The sequence below is a fragment of the Lissotriton helveticus genome, chromosome 7 (genome assembly GCF_964261635.1).
Source record: "Lissotriton helveticus chromosome 7, aLisHel1.1, whole genome shotgun sequence".
NCBI lineage: Eukaryota > Metazoa > Chordata > Amphibia > Caudata > Salamandridae > Lissotriton > Lissotriton helveticus.
This window is the reverse complement of record NC_136068.1, coordinates 1147576817-1147601369: the sequence shown is the minus strand read 5'-3', so window position 1 is coordinate 1147601369 and position 24553 is coordinate 1147576817. Positions and strand designations below refer to the sequence as shown.

Genomic DNA, 24553 nt, shown 5'->3' with positions numbered 1-24553 from the left:
TGAACACTTACGTAGAAGGCTGGGCCGGTTTCCTGTGCATACATGATGGCACGCGGCATGTATCCAACCTCCATGGGTTCTTCGTCCTTTTCCTTCTTTTTGCGACAGTACCGGGAGATATGCCCCCACTCTCCGCATTCGTAGCACTGCGGAGTAGTTGGAAGAGGAGTTTCTATTCTTACTGGCCGGGCTTTGATGAAGGGCTCTGTCGGGTTCTTACTTGGTTTTCTGTCTGTTTTTCCGGGAAGTTTGATGCTGTTGAGTTTTTCTGGTTCTCGTACAACAGGACGGCTTTGAGCACGTGCATAGGAATTGGCCATTTCAACAGCATGTTCCAACGTGAGTCCGGCATGCTGCCTAAGCCACCTTTGAGTCCCAAAGGGCAGGGCTTCTATAAATTGTTCCAAATAGATCTTGTTCATCACCTCAGCTAAATTTCCTTCTTGAGGTTTCAGCCAACGATCGGCTGCATCCTTTAGCTTGTAAAAGAGGGTTTTTGGCACATCAGTAGGCTGCCCCCTTTCTTGGCGGAACCGTATCCTATGGCTCTCGTCATCGACCCCTAGCCTTTCCAGGACGATCTGTTTGACATGTCCATATGCAGCTGTCCCGTCTTTGTTGGCGAGTTGGTACGCAGCCTGCGCTTCCCCTGTTAACAGGGGGGCCAAATAGAAAGGCCATCTTTCCCCGGGCCATGCGCTAGCTCGGGCAGCTCGTTCAAAGTTCAAAAAAAATGAGATAGGGTCGTCACCTGCCACATATTTCTGCAGGGGAACAACAGCTCCGGGGGGTGCGGCAGCTCGGTGTTGGCCCAACGTGGCCAGGAGTTGTGTCTGACCCTCCGCTAGTTTTGTTATCTGTTCTGCCTGTTGCTGAATAGCGGCTGTAAACGTGGCACGGTCGCTTTCTGCCTGCTCAGTAGATTGTCCAATAGCCCACTCCAGTTTGGACTGCCCTTCGCTCATCTGGGTTATTAAGGCCTCCATCTTAACAGAAGCATACTCCTATCTGGCTCGCCACTTGTCACCTTAGGGGTGTACAAGAAGAAACTGAGCCCAAACTGAAGGGAGGGTCTATGGCTTTTTATTACTGAAACAAAGTCTGCGACTATCACAAGGCACAGTTCAACAGTAGTAGCTTGGCGGGATGTCTGTAGAACGGGTGAAACGTCTTCCCAGCGCGGCGCCTTCGTCTTCTTCCTTCTCTCGCTCACCAGCCCAAAACAAAGGAAAAACAGGTGGCTGTTAGTTCACAGCTTAAACGCTAAAAGGACCTTCAGGGAGGGGAGTGAGGGCAACACGCGTGAGGAGAGAACAGACTACCGTCACCAGGGAAGCAGACCAACCAAAGAGTGAACGTGAGTGCTCAGGGGTCTCCGTGCCCCTTCCGACCTCCCTCCTCCCGCTGCTGCCCCTTCCCGACTCGCTTAAAAGGAAACAGGGTACGCAAACGCTCACGTACCTGGGGTAGCCACGCGTCTTCCTGCGCGTGGCTGGGCGGTGCGTGGGAACGGTGGCCTCCTGGCTTCTCCGGCGTCCTCGCGTCGTCTTCGTCCCCTTGGTCAGGAAGCCAATTGCTGGTGCCTGCGCCGTCTTCCTCCTTCGACGCTCCTCGGTCTCGACCTGCTTCCGCCGTCCGTGTCTCTCGGTGGGTGATTTCTCTACGGGGCTTCGGTGCCAAAGAGCTCCGCACCATCCACACCTCGGCGTCTTCCGGCTCTTCCTTTTCTTGCCCTGATCCGCTCTCTGATTGGCGTGACGGCGTCCACGTCATAGGAGGAGGGAATTCCTCCTAGCAGGACTACCAGTAGTTAAAGGGCCCGCGCCCCTCCTGCAAGCGAGAAGGAGAGTCCGTTACGGGGCAGGATTGGACCCCGTGACAGACAGTCTCCCACCGGAGGCGTTTGACAAGTTCATAGCTGACCTTCCCCCCGTGCGATATCGGATGAAGCCAGAACGGCCCTAGACCTTCCCTTGACGGCGGAGGAACTGGGTGACGCACTGGGACAACTCAACACTGGAAAGGCGCCCGGACCGAGCGGATTTCCCAGCGAATTCTACAAGAAATTCCACTTGCAGCTGGGACCGCACTATCGGCGGGCTTTAGAAGCAGCGCGGGAATGTGGTAGCTTACCGGCGGACTGGCGACAGGCTGAAATCGTAGTCTTCCAGAAACCGGGCAGGCCTCCCGACAGACACGAGTCGTATCGCCCAATATCCCTAATCAACTTTGAAGCCAAATTGTTGGCCAAAGCGTTGGCGAATCGTCTCCTCCCGTATATAGTGGACTTGGTCCACCCGGATCAAGCGGGCTTTATGCCGGGTAGAGCGACAAGACACAATATCAGACGTGCGCAGGTGGCGGTGGACGCGATGGGGGCGACTGGGGAACAGGCGGCGCTCCTGCTAGCGGACATTGACAGGGCATTCGACTCTGTCAGCTGGACTTACCTCTTCGCTCTTTTGCCGCGCCTCAATCTGGGTCCGGTTTTTGTCTCGTACGTCAGGCTGTTATACACGGACATCACCGCCTCGGTGCGTATTTCAGGAGCCGTATCGGAGAGATTTCCGGTTGCTAGGGGGACCCGACAGGGGTGCCCCCTGTCCCCTTACCTCTTTGCGTTGGTCATGGAACCACTGGCTGCGTGGGTGCGCATTGATGCGCAGCTTCGTGGCTTTGTGTGGGGAGCGGGACTTTCGGACAGGATCGCGCTGTACGCGGATGATGTCCTGTTCTTTTTGACCGATCTTAATCGCTCGGGCCCTCGAATCTTGGAAATGATGCGCATTTTTGGAGACATGTCGGGACTCTTCCTCAACCCGCGCAAATCGACCCTTTGGGTACTGGGGGGAAAGTCCGAGGCATTCCCTTGGGCCTCGGCTCTACAAGAGGCGATCGGCGGACTAAAATATCTGGGAGTTTTCCTGTCGGAGTCTGCTGCAATTGCATGGGAGCGTAACATACAGCCGGTATGGGACAGGGTTCAATCAGACATCAAAACTTGGTCGCGCATGCCTCTTAATATTTATGGCAGGTCTGCAATTTTCAAGATGGTCGCACTTCCTAGACTCTTGTACCAACTGCAAAACCATCCACACAGAGTCGACCCGCAGGGGTTCCGTCGTGTGAATTCACTGCTGGGTCGGTTTTTATGGGCTAGGGGTGCTTCCAGAGTGGCGCTGCGGACGTGTTTCTTGTCCACATACTGTGGAGGTCTCGCAACGTCGGACATTCTATCCTACTACCAAGCCTCCCACTTGTTGGTTCTAAACGAGTGGTGGTACGGTGGACATGGTGATCCGGCATACGCCCTAGAACATCTTCTGATGGGGGACGCCACGCTCCATACACTATTGTATTCGGCCGGGCAGCGGAAAAAACTGCCGCAGGCTACTCAGGTAGTTTTCCTGATTTGGAGACAGGCGCTGCGCCGCATGGGCTGGTGGGGTCGGCTGACGGCCGAAACTCCACTTTGGAACAACGGACAGCTCCCTGCGCTGGCCTCGTTGCGGGGGTTTGGTGGCTGGGACTCCATAGGGATCTCGTCACTTGGCCATGTTCTTACCGGGACTACCCTCAAATCCTTTCAAGCTCTTAGCGCCGAATTTGACATGCCCAAGACCCAATTTTTTAAATACCTACAGCTTCGTCATGCTCTTGCACCGAGTCTGGTGGGGCTGGACCGACTTCCTGAATTTAGCCCTGTGGAAGCTAAGCTTTTCATGGGAGACCTGGGAGATAAAAAAAGTCTCCAAAATTTACCAAACGCTAGTCACTCATTGCTCCTCTTCCCTTCTGTCGTTGAAGGCCTCCTGGGAGATAGATGTTGGTCCTTTGGATGAGGATGACTGGAGGGAGGCGCTGGAGTCCCCCCGTGGAGCGGCAATAGCTGTGAGACTTCGGTTTATACAGTACAAGTACCTGCATAGGGCCTATTACACCAGAGAGAGACTGTGGAAGGCTGGCCTTATTGCTACCCCAGAATGCCTGCGCTGCGGGACTGAGAGAGGCACGCTGATGCATACTGTGTGGTCGTGTGTGGGCTTGACCCGGTTCTGGGATGGAGTGTGGAACTGCTTGTCGGAAGTGCTGGGGTGGGATCTTCCTCGTACGCCCAGACTGGGTCTTCTACATATCCTGGATCAAGTAGGTGGTAACATCTATAAGCGTCATCTCCTTCTGCTGGGCCTCGTTGTGGCCAAGCGGGATTTGGCAAGGGCGTGGAAGAGTGACCGTGCCCCCCCGCTTGGCGCCTGGAGGGCGGGCTTGGATTTCCTCATGGGGTTGGAATTGCCAGTGTTTGAGGCCAGGGGCTGCCCCCGAAAACATTATAAGATCTGGAAGCGGTGGGCAGACTACAGGGAACTGACCTTGGAGCCTCCCGTTAACATGGATGATGGACTGCCTACCGGTAGAGATCTCGGGGCCTAGGTGGCTCCAGGATGCCTGTTTTGCTCTAATCTGTATACTGCAGCTGATAGTGATCACGTGCACCGGGCTAGGGTGGGATAAGGGGTGGGTAGTGGGGGATTTTGGGGTTGTTGGGCCGGGGTAGGGGTGCGGGAGGGGGGCAAGTTGAAAGTTTAGGCTATTCATGCATTCTGTTGTATGTTGACCACTGACAGTGTCCTCCTGATTCTGGAGAACTGTACATATGATCTGCTTAAACTTCTAATAAACACAGTTGTGAAAAAAAAAAAAGGGAATGAATATCTGGAATGGGAAGGGCAGATTTAAAATACTTCTTCAAGGACACTATATTGGAAATCATAAAGTGGCAGTGTGCACATCTTACCATCGGAGGCCGGGCACAGACCGCAGAGGATGTTCATTAGCGTGGTTTTGCCTGTGCCGCTGTGACCCAGTAGAGCTGTAATCTGCCCCTCGTATATGTCAAAAGACAACCCTAAAAAAGAAATTAAAACATAGATAAGCCGGCAGTGTAATTTTAAGAATACTGTGGGGCCTGAACAATAAATACTTTGGGGTCCCCCGTACCGAACAACTTTGTATTTTACTACCTATTTTCTGCTAATTCAAGCCCCATGATGTCAAACAATATTGAATAATAGAGAAGTAGACAGATGTGAGCAACATGGTGAACGGTAAAAAATTTATTCTGTTAAGTTAGCCTCTACTCCTCTTCCATTTTATCCACCATTATGTGTTTCTGCGAGGACTTTTGCAAAGTTAGGAGTTACGTGATCACTGAAAAGCTGGTTGTGCTTATAATGCTTGTGTGCCAGAGTAGTGGCCCGGCCCTGCCCTGCCAAAAGGCCCCAGCACACAGATGTTTTATCTATAAGCCCACCAACGCGTGTAACTTCCCTTACCTATTTACAAAGATGATGTGGGTAGGCGTTTATCAGTAGTCAACAGTTCAGCATGTAAGCAATATACAAAGGGGTTGTATAATGGGTTGTGTAAGCATTATGTAAGAATTACAATGGGGTTTTAGTGCTGGTCTTACTGTAATAAAACATATAAATACTGTGTTTTAACCTGAACTTGTTAGCTCCCTCCCTTGGGCACTTGCAGTGTCTGAAAGATGGGACTCCTCTCATGAGATGTAATAAGCTTGTGTTCTGTTCCACTCCAGGGTCCATCCTCATTTTGTCAACCTGTAGACAAAGTGTGGCCCAGCACCAGTGAGAAAGATAAGATATCTCACTTCTACAACTGACGCTGGCAATGTGGGGCCCCACTGAGGGACACAGCTGGACCAGAAGGAGGTCCCTTCGACGAGACAGAAACACCAAGGGAGGCCAAACAGACTGAGACTGACTCTCGCGGCCAAGGTGATTTTCAGCTGATCGACCTGACCTTTGTGGCGACTGTGTGTCTCAATTGGGGCTTTTCAGTTGCCATTTTTTAGGTCATCTATTGATCAGACGATCGGCAGGTGGAAGTTGTAGCACTGCGATCAGGTAGGATCTTATTGGATGTTGTTTTTGGGTTTTGTGTTAGTAAAAAGGCCATTTTCAAATGTCTTTGACGGGTAATGTGAGCATTTTTTCTCTTCTTTTGATTTTGGTATGAGTCTCTTAACGTTATTGGTAAGAAATATTTATTAAACATGCCTGTTATGAGCACCTTTCGTGCATTATGTTGTTGTTGCAACAAGAATAGAGTTTTGGAAGAAAGGCAGCCAGCTCCTCTAGAAGGCACTCTGAATTGTGAAATGTACATTAAATACGGTATTTCTTTCATACTGTTTAGCACAATGTGGAACAAATATATGAAGGCAGATGCCAGTTTACAGTGGACATTTAAATGGTGCCTAAGATTTAAATAAACTGCAATATGTAGAAAAGCAGCTCTTTACGAGAAAAGTAGGCAGAGTATGTTAGATGCCGTAGGATTATTGAGAAAACTATTTCTACCCAGCCTCCACACGTTATGGAATGGTGGGCACTGGTCAAGGAAATCCACACTATGGAAATTGCATTAGCTTGTTTAAGAGGACGTAGGTCATTGATAAGAAGGGAAAAGATATGGGGAACGTTTATTTGACCTGGTTTACTGAATTTACGAGACCAGCTCAATATTAATTTGTTTTTTCTCTTTTTAAATGCTTTGTCTTTCTTCTATTCTTTAAGTATGTATTGCTTTCCTCTGTTATTGTTATGGCGCAACGATTTATAGTCATTTACGTTATACATCTGTAATGTTGGTGCTCAAACTCTCTCTTGCAAGAACAATCAAAAAAAACATTTTTAAAAATGAGGATTATGGAGAAAACAAATTAAACAGAAACAGATGAAAGAAGAAAAGGATAGGAAGAAATTTTAAGAACAGATTATTGTACAGAAAATTAAAGAATTACAATTAAAAGCACAAGAAGAGTGTAGAAAGTGATGAGTGAAGGGTTAAACTTTAAATGCAAAAAAGTATATATGTGACCAGGGCAATCCCTGGTTGCCTGAAGGTCGTGGCAGCAACTACCATTTCAATTAGACAATCAGCAGGACTTGTACTGGATCATAAATTGACGTATTTTTTTCCCATTTAGTTGATGTATTATTGAATCAAACAAAGACACAACATTTGATGAGTGCTCGTCTTACTGGGTACAAACTCACTTTGTTAGCACCACACATTACACTTAAACGCTGCCTGACCTTGAATCCAGCTACTTTGTTGCTATTGCCCTCTGAGCAGTCCAGTGATATACATGACTATATTTTTACCACTGAAGAACAAAGGGTCGAGCGGACCTGACTGACATGCCCCTGTCGGATGCTCAGGGTGAATTGTATGTAGATGGATCATGTTTTAAGCTACCCGATGGCACCACGACTGCAGCTTATGCTATTACCACACTGCAAACAATTGTGGAGACAGCATGGAGAGTTAGTTCAAAATTTGCTGACTCCATTAACACTACCAAAGCAAGTGGCTATTGTCAAGTGTAGTGCGCACCAGAAAAGTAATAGATGATGTTAATTATCAGATCCTGAGAATGATGTACATTTTAAAATGGCCCAACAAGAGACAGCTATAGAAGAAATGACAGTTGAAAAATGACCTTCTGATTTGAAAGAAATATTAAACACAGAAGTAAGGGAGTTCACAGAGAAAGATGCAGAACATGTCTTATTCAAATCAGAACCAGATGACGTGTTCAAGAACACCATCAGTTGCAGACATTTTACTAATAATTCTCAGTAAAGGATTTTTGATGGACTTGGTTGGAAGATGATGTAACTTTCTGATCACAGGTTCACAGAAACTAAATGAAAAGAACAGGAGAGTAGCAGTGTAACTTTTCTAGGTTGTCCTATGGTATCAAATCCAGCCAATATATTTTTTCACATTGCATGTGCTGAAGAATGTCTTACTGTTATTGATTTTTGTTAAGTTTATGTCACAGTGCTAGTGCATGTGAATAGTCAGGAATACTGTCAAAAAGAAGACGAATGTCTGGGACACATAATTAGAAAAGGAGCTAGAAAGGTGTCACCAGAGAGAGCGGAAATAATTCACCAGATGAATCCACCTCAGGATGTTTTTGGGAAATGGCTGGCTGCTGTAGTGAGTGGTTACCAAACCTTTCCCTAGTGGCTAAGCCTTTATTGAGGCTGACACACAAGGATGTGTCTGATCAGCTTCCATTGGACAACAATTGCACAAAAGCATTCCTAGAGTTGAAAGAGAAATAGTGTTGCGCCTGACATTAGGAGTGCAAGTTTATGTAAAAGAAAATACACCAATTTGCAGTGAGAGGGAGAGCTGCGCTCTCATAGTGTGTGTTCAGAAACATGAATCTTTCAAAGGTCTGTGACGTATTTCCAAATGAACCTTTGATCCAAACGTCACAGAAATACCCAGCTGCCTTAATTTAGTAGCTATGGTAAACGTCAGTCACAAAAAGAGTGAGAAAATAATGCCTTCCTTTGTAAAGTTGTCTTGGGATAACACTGTGACCAATAAATGTCTGAATTCAAATGTATTGAGCTTACAGCCACCAAATATAATTGTTTATGATGAAATTGAATCTTAATGTCTCATGAATCTATTCGTAAAGCCAAGATTAGACTTTAAGGATGAACGTCTGATTGAGCCCAATAATGTCCATTGTAGATTGCCCAGGTTTAAAAGGTAACCATGAGAGATTAGGAGCAGCACAAGCTGTGCTCCCTATATATTATGTTGTCAAAGCTTCATGGCTTTCAGTAGTTGCATCAGCTAAAATTCAAAATGGATTGCCCTTCCCATAACATGCAGTACAACTGCTCAAAACGGAGTCATTACTGTCATGGGAGAGACAAATGCAAATTCAGTTGTACAATATTGTGTCCTGTTAGAATTTTCACAGATGAATCTGAAAAGGATACTGTTTATTTAATGCTGACACTTGTAAAGAACTAACAGAAGTGCAGAAAAATGTTTTGTAAGCAGAAGAACAAGATTGTATCAGAAAAGAATCTGAGAAAAATCACAACTGTATTGCAGCAAACGTGTTATTGCAAAAACTGATGCTCAGGTATAGATTGCCAGTTTATCTGAAATCAGATCATAATGAGGTCTCAAAGTTGATGTGTGCAGGACCACAGATTGGACATAGATTGGATTGTAGCCATCTGCCTGAAGTTTCAAGCACAATAAAGCAACACAATGACAGCACAGAGTTACACTTTGCAAAAGACAGTGTTTGAGCATCACTGAAGTGGCTTGAATATGTACATGCAAATGCACTTGTGAAAAACATTGATGCAAAGACTAGCCATTGCTGTGAAGGTCTGGCTGATGTGGACCGTGCAGTTTCTTACCAGATTGCAGTGGCTACACACGATCTGCATAATGGTTGGTGTCAAAACTTTGATCTGAGAGATGCTGTGAAATGGAAAGGCCTGTTCCAACTGATCCTGGCAAAGACTGTTGTGAAATGTGGTGGCCTTCCAAATTGGGTGTATGACTCTCACACACTATGGTCCCGTGTTCCCCTGATAAAACAGCTCCTCTTCAAGAAAAGATGCCAGAAGTGGTCAAAAGCCAAACAGAAAAGGGTCAGTCTAGCTGTAAGGGAACACACACAGTCTGAAGCAGCACTAAAGCAAACTGTACTGGAAAAACAAAAAGTGAAAACTGACTCAGATGAAAGCAGTGTCATAAATGTGAAGGAGTCAGGTGCAGTCTCTGAAGGAAAAATTAGTGATGCGGGCCTACGAGTGGAGGAAGAAACAAGCTGGCTGAAAGGGTATCCAAAATGTCTGCAGTGGTCCCTTGAAAAATCATTCGCACCCATAGCTGAAACGTCTGAAACTGATCAAAGTGAAAATAAAACTGAAAAGCTTGGATTGAAAACGTGCAAAGGATTGATGGCGCTCTGTAAGAGTTTCTCAGCACATGAGTGGTCAAATTGCATGGAAAAAGTACAGCCACATTGAATGAACTGTGTAATGCAAAGTTTGAGCTGTATGAGCCACCCCGATGGCAAGCTGATAACAAAGAGTCAAGAAATGCTGAAATAAATAACTGAGAACTGTCATGAGCTGAAGAGAAAAGAATATTTGAATGGAAAGATTTGTGGTGCAGAAAACTGAAGATACTATCCGTGTTGGACCCGGCCTCATGGCGTGGCCCTACCCCTCCCGCATGGCGGGCCGAGGACGACATCGGCCCTCCACCCAGCATCGGGCAGCCCTTTTGCCCGACACTGCACGCCCCAACCTTGCTGGTCCAGCCACCATCCTGGACCCCCACTACCGACCTGGCTCCAGCGTGGGCCCCTCACGACCTAAGCACGAGGTTGGGCCCGACTCCATCTTGGGCCCACCACGTCACGACCACGTGGCCTCGTCCCTGGCCCAGGCCTCAGCACAGCCCAGACATCAAGGCACCAAGATCCACCCAGGTGGTCGAGTGGCCACTCGACAGATCCCGGAGAGAAGGGTGTTTCGATGGCCCTCCAGCCGTCCCCGGACGCCTGGTTTCGATCGCCCTCCGGCCTCCCTGGGCGCTGGCTCCACCCCCCTGCTGGGTGTCTGGACACCATCCTCCCGGCCCCTCTGACCCCCAGGCGCGAGGGTCCGGACATCAAAGGACTCCAGTCCTATATCTGGGCCAGCCCCGGAGTAGTACGGCAGTTGTATCCTGGACTGGAGAGCCCTGCTGACGCTGTCACGGCCGACCCCAGAAGAACTCATTTTTCCTGGAACCTCACGAGAACTTGAGGGCCTGCTGGCGCTGCCGCGGCCCACCTTTGCCGAACCATCTTGAGAGCCTGCTGGCACTGCCGCGGCCCACCTTTGCCGAACCATCGTGAGAGCCTGCTGGCGCTGCCGCGGCTCAACCTCTCGGAACCCCCGGCTTGAGGATTGAGAGCTGTGCGCAAGGTATCCCTTCCTACACCCCAACCGAGACTGTCCCGCTACCCTGATCCCCTCTTGCGAGACTTTACAGACCCCTCAGTCTGCTTGTACATATCGCTGAGAACCAGCAACCTTTATTTCCTGATAAAGCTTACGAACTCGACCTCTGGTGTGGTGTCCATTTGTAGTGTGTGGTTACTCTGCTGTGCGATCCTAGGAGAGGGCCCTCACCCAGGAGGCCTCTCAGTAACGCTCGGCTACTTCTTGACGGAGAGATGGACCTAGGGGTGGTCAGTCAGACATCTTCTGCCTCCCCCGGGGTCGCCTTTCTAACATTGGTGGCAGGCGACGGGATCCGAGCCGACGCAGATCGTACAGGAGAGGAATTCACTCCCTACCGAGAAAAACACACCGCGACCATGACTACTCAGGAAACCAGACCGACAGCGGAATTCCAGAAGGAAAAGATGGAAGATTACAGCCACAAGGAATTAAAACAGTTTTGCAAGGACCGAGGCATCGCTACCACGGGCCTCAACACCAAAGAGGATTTTAAATCAGCCCTGCAAGCCTGGGCGGACGCCGATAACGCGCTGCCCCAGAATGAAGAGAACCCGGGCCCGAATGGACGCCCGGAGACCGACGCGAACCCAGCGAGGGAAAGAACCACAGACCTGGACACGGGCCTCCCCCACGGAGACGCCCAAGAACGAGAGAGGAACCGGCTCCACGAGTTGGAGCTCGCCCGACTCCAAGAAGGAGAGATACAGCTGGCAGAAAGGAAATTAGCCCTCGAGCAACTGCGGCTAGAAGGAGACCTAGAGGAAAGGAGAAGACAACGAGACCTCGAAGAAAAGAAACTCGTGCTCGAGCATGAGCGCGGCCTCAAAGAACTGGAAATCAAGGCCAAGACAACAGAAACCGGCACCGCCGGGGGTAAGACCTCACCCCCACCGGTGGACACGAAGGTGCACATACCCAAGGAGGTCGTCAAAGAATACTATAAGAACGACGACATCCAACAGTGGTTCAAAGCCTACGAGGTCGCCATGACCGCCCATCGAGTACCCCTCAAAGACTGGGGCGCCGGCTTATGGGGAAAGTTCATCAACGAGGGGAGAGACGCCCTGCTAGAGCTCCCCGACGACGAGATGACCTCGTACGAACACATGAAGACCGCCCTCCTCACTCGCTACGGACTCACCCCTGAAATGTACCGGCAGCGATTTCGAGACTGTAAGAAAATCCCCGGTACCACTTGGGTGGAGTACGTGAACTTTTACAGCAGAGCCTTCGAAGGGTGGATCAGAGGCTGCCAGGTCACCACCTACCAGCAGTTGGTCGACCTCATCCTATGGGAGCATCTTTCCAATAATTGCTTCGTCGAACTCCGGCAGCACCTCCTCGACAGCAAATTGACAGAGCCACGAAAACTCGCGGTCGAGGCGGATAGATGGGTGAGCAACCGAGTTCCCCGGAGTCCGATGGGAGACTACGGCCGGGGATCCCCGGGGAACCACCGACCCCGAGGCGGCGGAGGAGGCCAGAGCAGGGGCCGAGACACCCCCGCGGGGTCATCCCCTACCTCCCCGTCGCCATCCCTGGGTTGGAGGGGAGGCCCCCCAGCAAGACCCGGGCCCCGCCCAAATGTTACGGGCCACAGATGCCAGCGACAGGGCCATTATGCGAACGACCCTCTCTGCCCGATGAACCAGCGACCCAGCACCAACGGTCCCCCGAGCCGCCAGATCGCGGCCGCCGCCCTGAGTGCCGAGGGAGGCGAAGAAGAGGGCGACGACACCGAGCAGGCCGAGTGGGAGCCCGCAGCCATGATCTTAGCATGCCTGGGTGATCGAGACATGATCCCCCGAGACCCGATCCCAGGTAACACCCAGAAATACCGCCAATGGGTCACCATCAATGGACGCCGGGCCGAAGCCCTCCGGGATACTGGAGCCAGCGTGACGGCGGTCCGCTGCCACTTGGTGACCCCAGAACAAATTCTCCCCAACGTCTTGTGCCCAGTACAGTCAGCTGACAACTCTGAAAGTTTGTGCCAGATGGCCCGCATCCCCTTCGAGTGGGGAGGGGTGTCGGGCATGCTGAAAGTGACTGTCCGAGACGATGCCCCCGTGAACTGCCTCCTCGGGAACGGCATGGAAAGTTCCCTCTGGGCCGGCGTAGAGCGGAGAGAGCATCTGGGGATGCTAGGCCTTCCCGAGTGGGTTTGTGCGACCACCCGCTTCATGTCCGCCCGGGCCTCCCCCCCAACGGAGGAAGCCCCGATCGAGGAGCCGGAGTGGCCCGCACCTCCACCGCCCGCCGTCCCCGAGGACACCGACCCTGAACCCGGCCCCCAGGGGCCCAGCCATGAGGAAATCACCGAGCTCAGCCACCTTCCAGAACTAGCTCAGTGGCGCCAAGAAGGTGGCCCCACCCGCAAACAATTCCGACAAGAACAGAGCACCTGTTCTTTCCTCGAGGGAATTCGACGACAAGCCGCCGCTCAAACCGCTGGAGACCCTGCGGGGTCCCACTGGGTCTATTGGGACAACGACCTTCTCTACAGTGAGCAGAAGATTGCCGAACTAGGGGCCAGCCGGGTGCTGGTCGTTCCCCTCCGATTTCGAGACTTCCTCTTGAACTTAGCACACGATGTGCCCCTCGCCGGGCACCTGGGGCAGGACAAAACTTACAGCCGCCTGGTGACTCATTTCTACTGGCCGAAAATGCGCAACGATGTGCACAATCACTGCAGATCCTGCCCGACCTGTCAAGCCAGCGGGAAGAGCGGGGGGAAAGTCAAAGCCCCGCTCCAGCCGTTTCCCGTGGTCACCACCCCCTTCGAGCGAGTGGGGATAGACATCGTGGGGCCCCTGGACCCCCGCACCCCTCAAGGGCACCGCTTCATCCTCGTGCTGGTGGATCATGCCACCCGATATCCGGAAGCCATCCCCCTCCGAACCATCACGGCCCCAGTAGTAGGCCGAGCCCTAATGGGAATCTTCTCCAGAGTCGGCTTCCCCCGAGAAGTCGTGAGTGATCGGGGCACAAACTTTATTTCCAAGTATATGCGGTCCCTGTGGCAACAGTGCGGGGTCACATATAAGTTCACCACCCAGTATCACCCTCAAGGAAATGGACTTGTGGAGCGGTTTAACCGAACGCTGAAGGGGATGATCAAGGGCCTCGAGGAGCCACTGCGACGCAAATGGGACGTTCTGCTGCCTTGCCTCCTGTTTGCGTACCGCGAAGTACCCCAGAAGTCCCTGGGGTTCAGCCCCTTCGAACTATTGTATGGGCACCCGGTCCGGGGCCCCCTCAGCCTGGTCAAAGAAGGCTGGGAGACGGCTGTCCGAGGTGCGCCACCAGATGTCTACCAGTACCTCCTGACCCTCCGCAACCAGACTCGGAAGTTCCGGGAACTTGCCGAAGCCAACCTTGAAGCCAGTCAGGAGGAGATGAAACGCTGGTATGACCAGAACGCCTCGTCCATCGAATTCGAGCCGGGCCAGCAGGTCTGGGTCATGTCCCCGGTAGAACCTTGTGCCCTCCAGGACAAGTGGACGGGGCCCTTCAAAGTGGTGGAGCGCAAGAGCCCCGTCACTTACTTGGTGGACATGGTGTCCCCCAGGAACCCCCTCCGGGTCCTACACGCTAACCGGCTCAAGCCGCACTTCGCCCGCACTGAACTAAGCCTGCTGTTAGCGACCGATGAAGGAGCTGAAGACGACTCCGAACCACTGCCGGATCTCATGAGCACCACTGAGAAGGACGGCTCCATCGAAGGGGTCATGCTCTCCTCAACCCTGACCCCGGAGCAGCACCATGACTGCCGGCAACTGCTGGGGCAGTTTGCAGATCTGTTTTCCCTCACCCCTGGAGTCACCCGGTGGTGTGTCCACGATGTAGACACCGGAGACAGCCCGCCTGTAAGACACCGAGCTTTCCGAGTGCCCGATCGAGTTCGGACCTGCATCCAGTCCGAGGTGGCCAAGATGCTAGAGCTGGGGGTAGTAGAACCCTCCGACAGTCCGTGGGCCAGCCCAGTTGTCCTGGTCCCTAAAGCCGCCGCCCCCGGCACGCCCCCGGAGCTCCGGTTCTGTGTTGACTACCGGGGCCTGAATGCCGTCACCAGGACCGACGCCCATCCCATCCCCCGGGCGGATGAACTGATCGATCGCCTGGGGGCTGCGAAGTATCTCAGCACCTTCGATCTCACGGCCGGGTATTGGCAGATCAGCCTCACCCCTGGAGCGCAAGAGCGATCAGCCTTCTCGACCCCGGATGGCCACTACCATTTCAAGGTGATGCCCTTCGGCATGAAAAACGCCCCGGCCACCTTCCAGAGACTCGTGAATAGAGTGCTGGCCGGGCTAGAAGAGTTCAGCGCCGCCTACCTAGACGACATTGCAGTGTACAGCCTCCGCTGGGATGCACACCTGACCCACCTCCGGGAGGTCCTGACGGCCCTCCGACGGGCCGGACTAACAATAAAGGCCAGCAAGTGCCAGATCGGCCAAGGGTCCGTGACGTATCTGGGACACCAGGTGGGAAGCGGCCGGGTGGCTCCCCTCCAGCCAAAGATTGACGCCATCCGGGCCTGGGAGCCCCCAATCACCCAGACCGCCGTCCGAGCCTTCCTGGGGCTCACAGGATACTATCGGCGCTTCACCAAAGACTATGGAAGCATTGTGGGCCCCTCACAGAACTGACCTCCAAGAAGCTACCCCAGAAGGTGTGCTGGACCCCAGAGTGCCAAGCAGCCTTCGAGACTCTCAAGACTGCCATGTGCACCGCCCCTGTGCTCCAGGCCCCCGACTACAGCCGAGAGTTTGTGGTCCAAACCGACGCCTCGGAGCACGGCATTGGGACGGTCCTCTCACAAGTGAACTCTGAGGGAATCGACCTTCCCGTGGCCTTCATCAGCCGGCGGCTGCTAGCCAGAGAACAGCGCTGGAGCACCATCGAGAGGGAAGCCTTCGCCGTCGTGTGGGCCCTAAAGAAGCTCCGGCCCTACCTCTTCGGCACCCACTTCCGGGTCCAGACCGACCACCGGCCCCTGCGGTGGTTGATGCAGATGCGGGGCCCACCACGTCACGACCACGTGGCCTCGTCCCCGGCCTCAGCACAGCCCAGACATCAAGGCACCAAGATCCACCCAGGTGGTCGAGTGGCCACTCGACAGATCCCAGAGAGAAGGGTGTTTCGATGGCCCTCCAGCCGTCCCCGGACGCCTGGTTTCGATCGCCCTCTGGCCTCCCTGGGCGCTGGCTCCACCCACCTGCTGGGTGTCTGGACACCATCATCCCGGCCCCTCTGACCCCCAGGCGCGAGTGTCCGGACATCAAAGGACTCCAGTCCTATATCTGGGCCAGCCCCGGAGTAGGACGGCAGTTGTATCCTGGACTGGAGAGCCCTGCTGACGCTGTCACGGCCGACCCCAGAAGAACTCATTTTTCCTGGAACCTCACGAGAACTTGAGGGCCTGCTGGCGCTGCCGCGGCCCACCTTTGCCGAACCATCTTGAGAGCCTGCTGGCGCTGCCGCGGCCCACCTTTGCCGAACCATCTTGAGAGCCTGCTGGCGCTGCCGCGGCCCACCTTTGCCGAACCATCTTGAGAGCCTGCTGGCGCTGCCGCGGCCCACCTTTGCCGAACCATCGTGAGAGCCTGCTGGCGCTGCCGCAGCTCAACCTCTCGGAACCCCCGGCTCGAGGATTGAGAGCTGTGCGCAAGGTATCCCTTCCTACACCCCAACCAAGACTGTCCCGCTACCCTGATCCCCTCTTGCGAGACTTTACAGACCCCTCGGTCTGCTTGTACATATCGCTGAGAACCAGCAACCTTTATTTCCTGATAAAGCTTACGAACTCGACCTCTGGTGTGGTGTCCATTTGTAGTGTGTGGTTACTCTGCTGTGCGATCCTAGGAGAGGGCCCTCACCCAGGAGGCCTCTCAGTAACGCTCGGCTACTTCTTGACGGAGAGGTGGACCTAGGGGTGGTCAGTCAGACATCTTCTGCCTCCCCCGGGGTCGCCTTTCTAACAATCCGTGTGTACATTACTTTGTTCTGCCCAGGGTTGGAAATAGAATCTGAACTTTCCACCAGTTGGCCCAGAAATATTTCTTGAAAAAAAAGCAATCTATTTGACGATCCTTCAGGCTGTAGGGGATGAACTTGTGGACGATCTTTCTTGAATACTTGCTATATGGACTTTCTTTTTCATTACTATGGTTTTATTGAACTGCAAGTCTTCTACGATTTCCTTTTTTTTTTTGCTTGGACGTTGATCGAGGTGATAATGCTGTTTGATTGTTTTGAATGTTTGCTTTCTTTCTGAAATTCCCCATGACTGATATATGCATTGGACATAAACTATAGACATTTTTGAAAAAGAACATTTTTGTGCAGCATTTTTTAGAGACAATATAGTTAAAGACGTTGTTGATTTTTGGATGCCAATCATGGAGGAAGAACACCCGTATATTCAACACCCTACGTCAAGAGAGACCAAACATAAATGGACATTGTGTACTCGCTTGTCGGACTGCATTAACCATGATGCTTAGGGGCGACTCTGTTGGGAGGTGTAGCAGTGTGCTCCCACACCTATTTTCTACTTAAAGGCTTCCTTGAGCCGCTGTGGGCTGACAAGCTTGTGGAGAGGCACCTGCGCGCCTGGTAAGATACTACGTTCCAAGGATACGGCAGCCTGCTCAGCAACCCCAAATAATGCCTAATCTCTGCTGATGACAGATAATAATCTAGAAACACGTGTCCAGAGATGGCCAGCACTAATCTGCACCCACCTGGTGAAACACTCTAAAGACTTTGCAAGTGTACTCGCTTGTCGGACTGCATCAACCATGATGCTTAGGGGCGACTCTGCTGGGAGGTGTAGCAGTGTGCCCCACACCTATTTTCTACATAAATGGACATTAATTTGTTTGGCAGCAAGTTCATCTAGTGTTATGAGTACTTGTGCAATACCATGGTTCCTACATGTGAAATGTCCTATGAATACACCTGTATGCCCAAAACCTGCACCTAAACATTATTATTTTACTCTTTCACTGCTAGATGAGAAACATAGGTTTTCTTACCAGAACAATTCAATTATTAAAATGTTGCATTATACACATAGTATTACTAATATTTCTAATTGTTGGGTTTCTGAATTGTTGCCTGCACATCAGGAAAAAGGGGAACGCCTCTCATACCACTCATATTCTCCCATAATGGCTGTTGCACGGCTTGGATTGGAGTCTTGTGGGCAGCACATGCTAATAGTATTTTTTTTTGTTGATTTTTTTTATTGAAATATTAAACAGAAAAAATAACAAACTACACAAGGCATAAATACGGTAAATACACGGTCATGGGTCCATGCAGTCGGCGCTCCAGCGCTGCAACATATATAATACATTCGATATCCGTAGTGGGGGGGGGTAGCGAGGAAACCATCAACAATACAGTAAAAGTAAAATACTTGGAATGTCAATTAGGGGGACAGGGTAACATCGGGAAGCAAATCATGTGGGGGGGGGTGCATATATTTCTACGATATGAGTTCTATTGTGACCAAATTCTACTCCATTTCTTGGGCCTGCCCCGTGACAGATACACAGTTTTCTCCCTAAACATGCACCTGCTAATACGATTTTTTGATTTGATATAGGAGGTCTTAATAAAGAGCTAAATATAGCATGTTAACCAGATGATGATGGTAACCCACAGGCAAAAGGATCAGATTTAGAAGCGGAGGAATATGGTGGTCATGGTGATTATATCACTAAGTATGTTATTTTTTCTCTTTTATGCTTTCTGTACTCATGAAGTTTTATGTATCTGGAATATATATATTTTTATTATTCAATTAGACAAAATGTGTTTAGTAGAGATAAAGGAGGGACTGTTGAATTGTAAAAAATGTATTCTATTAAGTTAGCCTCTACTCCTCTTCCATTTTGTCTACCAGCTCCCATTTTGTGTTTCTGCGAGGACTTTTGCAAAGTTAGGAGTTACGTGTTCACTGAAAAGCTGGTTGTGCTGATAATACTTGCGTAACAGAGTAGTGGCCCTGCCCTGCCGAAAGGCCCCAGCACACAGATGTTTTATCTATAAGTCCACCAACGCCTGTAATCTCCCTTGCCTGTTTACAAAGATGACGTGGGTAGGGGTTTATCACGATTCAACAGTTCAGCATGTAAGCGTTATACAAAGGGGTTGTATACGGGGGTGTGTAAGCATTATGTAACAATGACAAAGGGGTTTTAGTCCTTGTCTTACTGTACCAAATTGTATAAATACTGTGTTTTAACTTGAACTTGTAAGGGTGATTGATGACACCCCCAATGGGTTGTTACAACTTATCTTCTAAACACTACAAATTCTGCGGAGTTACGGTAATAACTTGAGCTGTGCAGAAAGGAGCGCACCGCAATCCGCCACTGCGCTCGCAATATCATTGTTGCCTTGGCGCTGACTCTAAATGTGCTTTTATTACAGATGTGGAGAATGGGGGAGATGGATGCCTCCTTTTAGTTCTCCTCCCGAGCAGATCACAAACGTTTTATTGTGTTAACTGAGGCCTCCCCGCCGACTGGCGAGGGGACGGCCATGGGGCTGCTGCCCGACGGGGCCTGCCTGGGGTTTGGAGAACAGGATTTGGATGGAGTCAGGAGCCAGGGGTAGGGCCTGATGTAGTTAGTGGGGGCCTTGTGTCTACTCCTGTCTGAAATGGCGATAACATGTATTTAAACACAAAACCAGACAAGATATTAATGAAATTAAAATAGTATTTCTGTCACCGTCTGACTCCGAGCATCGAACTTCTTCTCAGAGACTGGTGAACTGACACCCCCCACCCTGCCCCCGCTTCTATTTTTAATAGGTGAAAGTGCTGAAGATAAAATACACCGACACAAAGCACCCGCAGCTACCCACACAACAAGCATAAACATGCAACTGGTTGTAAACACCTTTCTATCCATTCTCTGCTGAGATAGCTCAAGGATTGGACCCTAGCTTGTGTGCTCATTACCTGTGCTTGTACTGATTGCACTAGTTGTTGCTAACAAAGGTAATTTTAAATAACCCTGTTGTCACCAATTTTTATGTTTGGCTGTGTAATTATCAGCTTTAAGAAAGACACACAGTGACTCTTGGTACACGTTTAGGTGCCTGTGCATGTGCCTGCATTGCTAAATGTTTCTTATATTTGTACCGACTATAAGGTTGGTAGCGTAAACTAGTCTTAGCCAATGTATTTAGTTTTTTGTAAATAGATGACATTGATGGCTAAGTTAAATTATTATCAAAGCCATAATTGTGGGACCACCACTGCCACTTCATTGCTCTGATTCTTTTGGTTGTTTATTCTATGCGTCGTTTTTTGTGCATCTCCCATTATTTAAAAAAAAGAGCACTTTATAATAATGCAAGCATTTGCATTGCAATAGGTCTTGCATTTTAGATACTTTGACTTATTGGTATTGTAAATAACAATGCCCTGTATTTAATGCTTCAAAACACAGAAATAAAAGACAACGTCATTTACAATGCCAATAGCTCAAAATTTCGCAATTGCGAGACCTATTGCATTGCAAATGCTTGTTAATAGTAGCTATCAGAGCGTAACCAGAGTGCCATCCTGGGCCTTGTCCAAGAAAAGGGATAACAACCCCCCCCCACCATACACACAATCCTGCTTTAATTATAAAATACAGCAATAATCTGGGTTCATGGGCCCCTCTGCGAACGGGTGCCACTGCACATGCTGTACCAATGGAAACTACACCCCGATGGCAATCTAACCACGCTTACCAATACTTTAACCACTGCCAAGTGTATCCAGTGGTGGTTATTTTTTTTTCCTGGGATCGCATGCAAACTATGGTTAGTTAGCCATGCATGCCCATGATCTGGGTCTGAGAAAAGAGTGGTGCAATGATGCTGCACTATTGTTATCCAGCTTTCATCCCTGCATTCAACAAGTGTACAACCCCAGCTCTTACTGACCTCACCGGGATTAGAGGATGAACTGACCACAGTGATTCAAACCTGCGAATCGCTGTTGTACAAAGGCCTCAGCAGCAGGAGCTCGACCCGCAGAGCTAACGAGGTCTTTTAAAAACTGAGAACACGGGCATCTCCCTTTACTTCTTACACAATCATGAATGCAGGCGAGCTGGATTGTAAGGAGCCCAGATCCTATGTCATATTGTTTTGTGTTCACTGAGTAGTAACAGGCACGCGCTGGAGGCCCATGGCCGAGGCACTGCATTATGACATGACAGTTACAAGCACCATTTTGGGCGGTGCACAGAAGGGCAGGTGGATGTTTTCAGTGTCCGCATTAAACCACGGGCGCGCTATAAGGCACAGTGTAACGCTAACCATGGAAAGAACCCAATGCTGTCCATGCACACTAGCTTACATGGCACTGCAATATGATGGCGCCAATGACTGGCACCAGACAGCCAACACTTCCTGCCCGTCGTTCAAAGCCACCTGGTTCTAACTCTAGCCTCGCATTCCCTAAACCAGTGCATGGGCAGTAGGCATGCAAACCCACCAGATTAAAATGATGTGAAAACAATGAAGCGATGCACTGGCATGTTTAAAGAGTGGTTGTGCGATCCTCTGTTCACTAACCAAAGAAAATAACCAAGGCAACCTGCAGCCAAGGAATTTTAACAGGGAGCAGTGACTGGGGCCGTGAAGGGAGCCATTCACTCGGCAGGGTAACAGGCAGGTTGTGTCTGTGGGAAAAAGCAGCCACGAAGTGTGCCTTTATGGGCCACGTGAGAAGTTGGCCTGGTATATGATGTCCACTATTCTAGTGGGCAAATTGCACCAGTCCAAACGACCCTTATTGATGGTAGGTTCTAAAGTCAACCTTATAAAAAGCTATCCTAGTGGTAGCTGTGAATAGCAGCCTTCAGGCTAAGACTTAGAGGCGAGTTAAGCTTGTTGTTTTAGCAATTATAATCTCTTGAATGATCAAATGAAAGCACACCATACAAGGTATATATCAACTATATATGTATTTATTCTAAACACAACCCCTCTGGACTCTTTATGAGGTTAGAGGTAAAAGTACAATACAAGGAACTTAATTAGCATACGATAAGTTGCACAGTATACATTATGCCCTAGGGGCTTCACAAACCATATACTAAAATAGTGGTATAAGAACCATGTGATAGTTAGAAAGCAGGCCTAGGGCCTGTAGAACCGCTGGGGCTACCTATAACCACCTAAGGTTAGAATGCAGGAGGCCCACGGGGGACGTGTGCAGTGTCTAAACACAGCCGCAGATCACCATTGACTTTCCATGGAGAACGAACAAGTTACAATTTTAAAAGATTAAGGGCACTTCTAGGTGAACTATGATGGAACCCTTTTAGACTAGGACACTTCGAGAGTCAAGACTCACAGGAGCACCGGAGTACTCGTGTTACCTCACCCAGGGAAGCCGGGTGCATAGGAGTCTTTTGGTATCTAGTTTTGTCGTCGATTCCTATAGAGAGCTGCTGAGAAATGCAGCAGACGACCAGAGGAAAAGTGTCCGGGTGGATCCTAGGGTGGATAGGAGATGTGAAGAACCAAGAACCTGAAAGCAGAGGAGACAGAGTCTGGGTCATTAGGCAGTGACCAGGATGGTGAGGAGAAGATGCCAGCCGATGTCGGATGATTTCAGGTGAAAGAGGTGAAGCTTGACTCTTCAGCCACGAGGACCACGAGGCGTCAACAACGACCAGGAGCTGGATTCAAGCTGTTCCACGAAGGATCTAGTTGACTGCGGTGTCAGAATCCGGATTGGACCCAACAAGCCTTGGCAACAGCAATCCACGAAAGATGACAAGATTGGCTTCGGTGCAGACCAGCAGGGTCTGAGGGACTCCTCCATTGGAGAGGGGTGGGAGCACGTCTGGAGCAACCAGGAAAGATCACTAAATCAAAGATGGCCCTTCATGGGGGCTCGCTAGCCAACGGACTAGGAACAGCGAAGGGGCCTCGAGCCGAAATGTACAAAGCGGGCCCACGGGACACTCGTGTGTAGGCCTCTGAGCTTCGGTGCAAAAGGTGCTCGGGGCAGGGGTTCAAATACCCCAATGCACAACTTCAGGATACCTCGGGAAGTAGGTGCAGTTGCAAAGATGCAGGATGTCCAGGAGTTCCGGTCCCACGTCCCTCATGTCTGCTACAGGTCTCGGCTTTGCTGGGAGCGCAGGTCAGCATCAGAGATGTCTGGAAGTCCGTGTCCTGTGTCGCAGATTCTTCGAGATCCTGCCGGAGCCTCGAAAATGCAGACCGGCAAAGATGCAGTTGGTGCCTGTTTGAACAGGGTGGTCACTCCTTGACCACAGGGGAGATTTCTTCTGTCTTCCAGTCGATATGGAATGTCGATGGTCCCAGATGTATGTTGCAGAGTTTCGTCCAGAGTAATCTAAAGTCCTAGGGACTGGGGTTCTATACTTATAGTAAGTTTAAGGGTTGGACTAACTCTAAGGTCCCTCCTATGGGTGGACCTGGGGAGGGGGTGGTTACTCCCCTTCCCCTTTGTCCAGTTTTGCGCCAGAGATGGGGCTGACAGCCTCAGCAACCGGTTTGAACTGGTTTGAACTTCCGGCTGCAAAACTAACAAGGCAATGGAAGGAATGCTTGAATTATTCTCAGCCACATGAGATCGCTCTAGGGTGCATTCCAGACCATCGTCTCTTGCTGCATTCCAGACCATCGTTATTTTACCTACTCAGCCATTCTAGACAAGGACTTGCCTTATGCAAATCAGTCTTGGTCCTGCTTCAATAGGAACTGTCCATCTGGAACTTTTCTTGACACTGTTTTCAAGAGTGAGGTACCGGATGCAATCGTGGAATATTTCCAGATCAACTCAGGTTTTGTGCTTCACTACGCCACTATTTGGGAGGCTTTCAAAGTATACACCCGGGGCGTTTGTATAGCTAAGCAGGCCGGAGTCCTGCACACAATTCGCCGAGACCTTGACACTACTGAGCGGGCACTGCGGGACTTGGATGCCTGGATGCTGCGGGTGCCGCTCCTCACCCGTTGCATCAACGTGCAGAACTTTTGGGGGACTTTCACGAACTTGTCGCGCGCAAGAGCGCCTTTTTAGGGAAATATACATGCGCTTGTGTGTAGGGCAAGGAGAGAGGCTGGGGAGCACCCTGACCTGGCTGCTCACCACTCAACAACATACTGCGTACATCACTCAACTCCAAAGGGAGGATGGCGCCTGTGTCAAGCATGGCGCTGATATTCTCTCTACCTTTTTGTCCTACTACACTCGGTTATACACTACATGCTCCCCTCTCCAATTATTTAGAGGAGATAGCGATGGTGTGGATTGAGGAGGGACAATAACAATTTTTGGATTTGCCTATTAGCGCGGAAGAGATCATTGAACCCATCGACAGCCATTGACAGCCTCGATGGCTCCTATGCCACTGGCATGGATGGTCTCACAGGCATGTTTTACAAAACATACAAAATGCTGTTAGTCCCGCATCTTCTGGAGGTTTATGCAGAGGCGTTCGAGCTTCCTCCTACTATGCGAGAAGCTATTGTAACTCTACTTCTCAAGCCGGGTAAACACCTGACAAATGTGCTTCATATAGGCCTCTATCGCTCTTAAATCAAGATTACAAGTTATTGGCAAAAGTTCTCGTGATGCGTATATCGCTCCTAATCAGTCAAATCATCTTTCC

At 50.3% G+C, this 24553-nt stretch overlaps 1 protein-coding gene across 2 annotated transcripts in view; it reads right to left on the bottom strand.

Annotated features, from left to right (window-relative positions):
* Positions 1–24553, bottom strand: part of ABCA5 (ATP binding cassette subfamily A member 5) — a 1464780-nt gene that overhangs the window by 1050433 nt on the left and 389794 nt on the right. For both annotated transcript variants that reach the window (XM_078654285.1, XM_078654286.1), the window contains exon 12: positions 4796–4906. In XM_078654285.1, coding sequence (XP_078510411.1) covers positions 4796–4906 — 111 coding nt within the window. The remainder of the gene's footprint in view (positions 1–4795; positions 4907–24553) is intronic.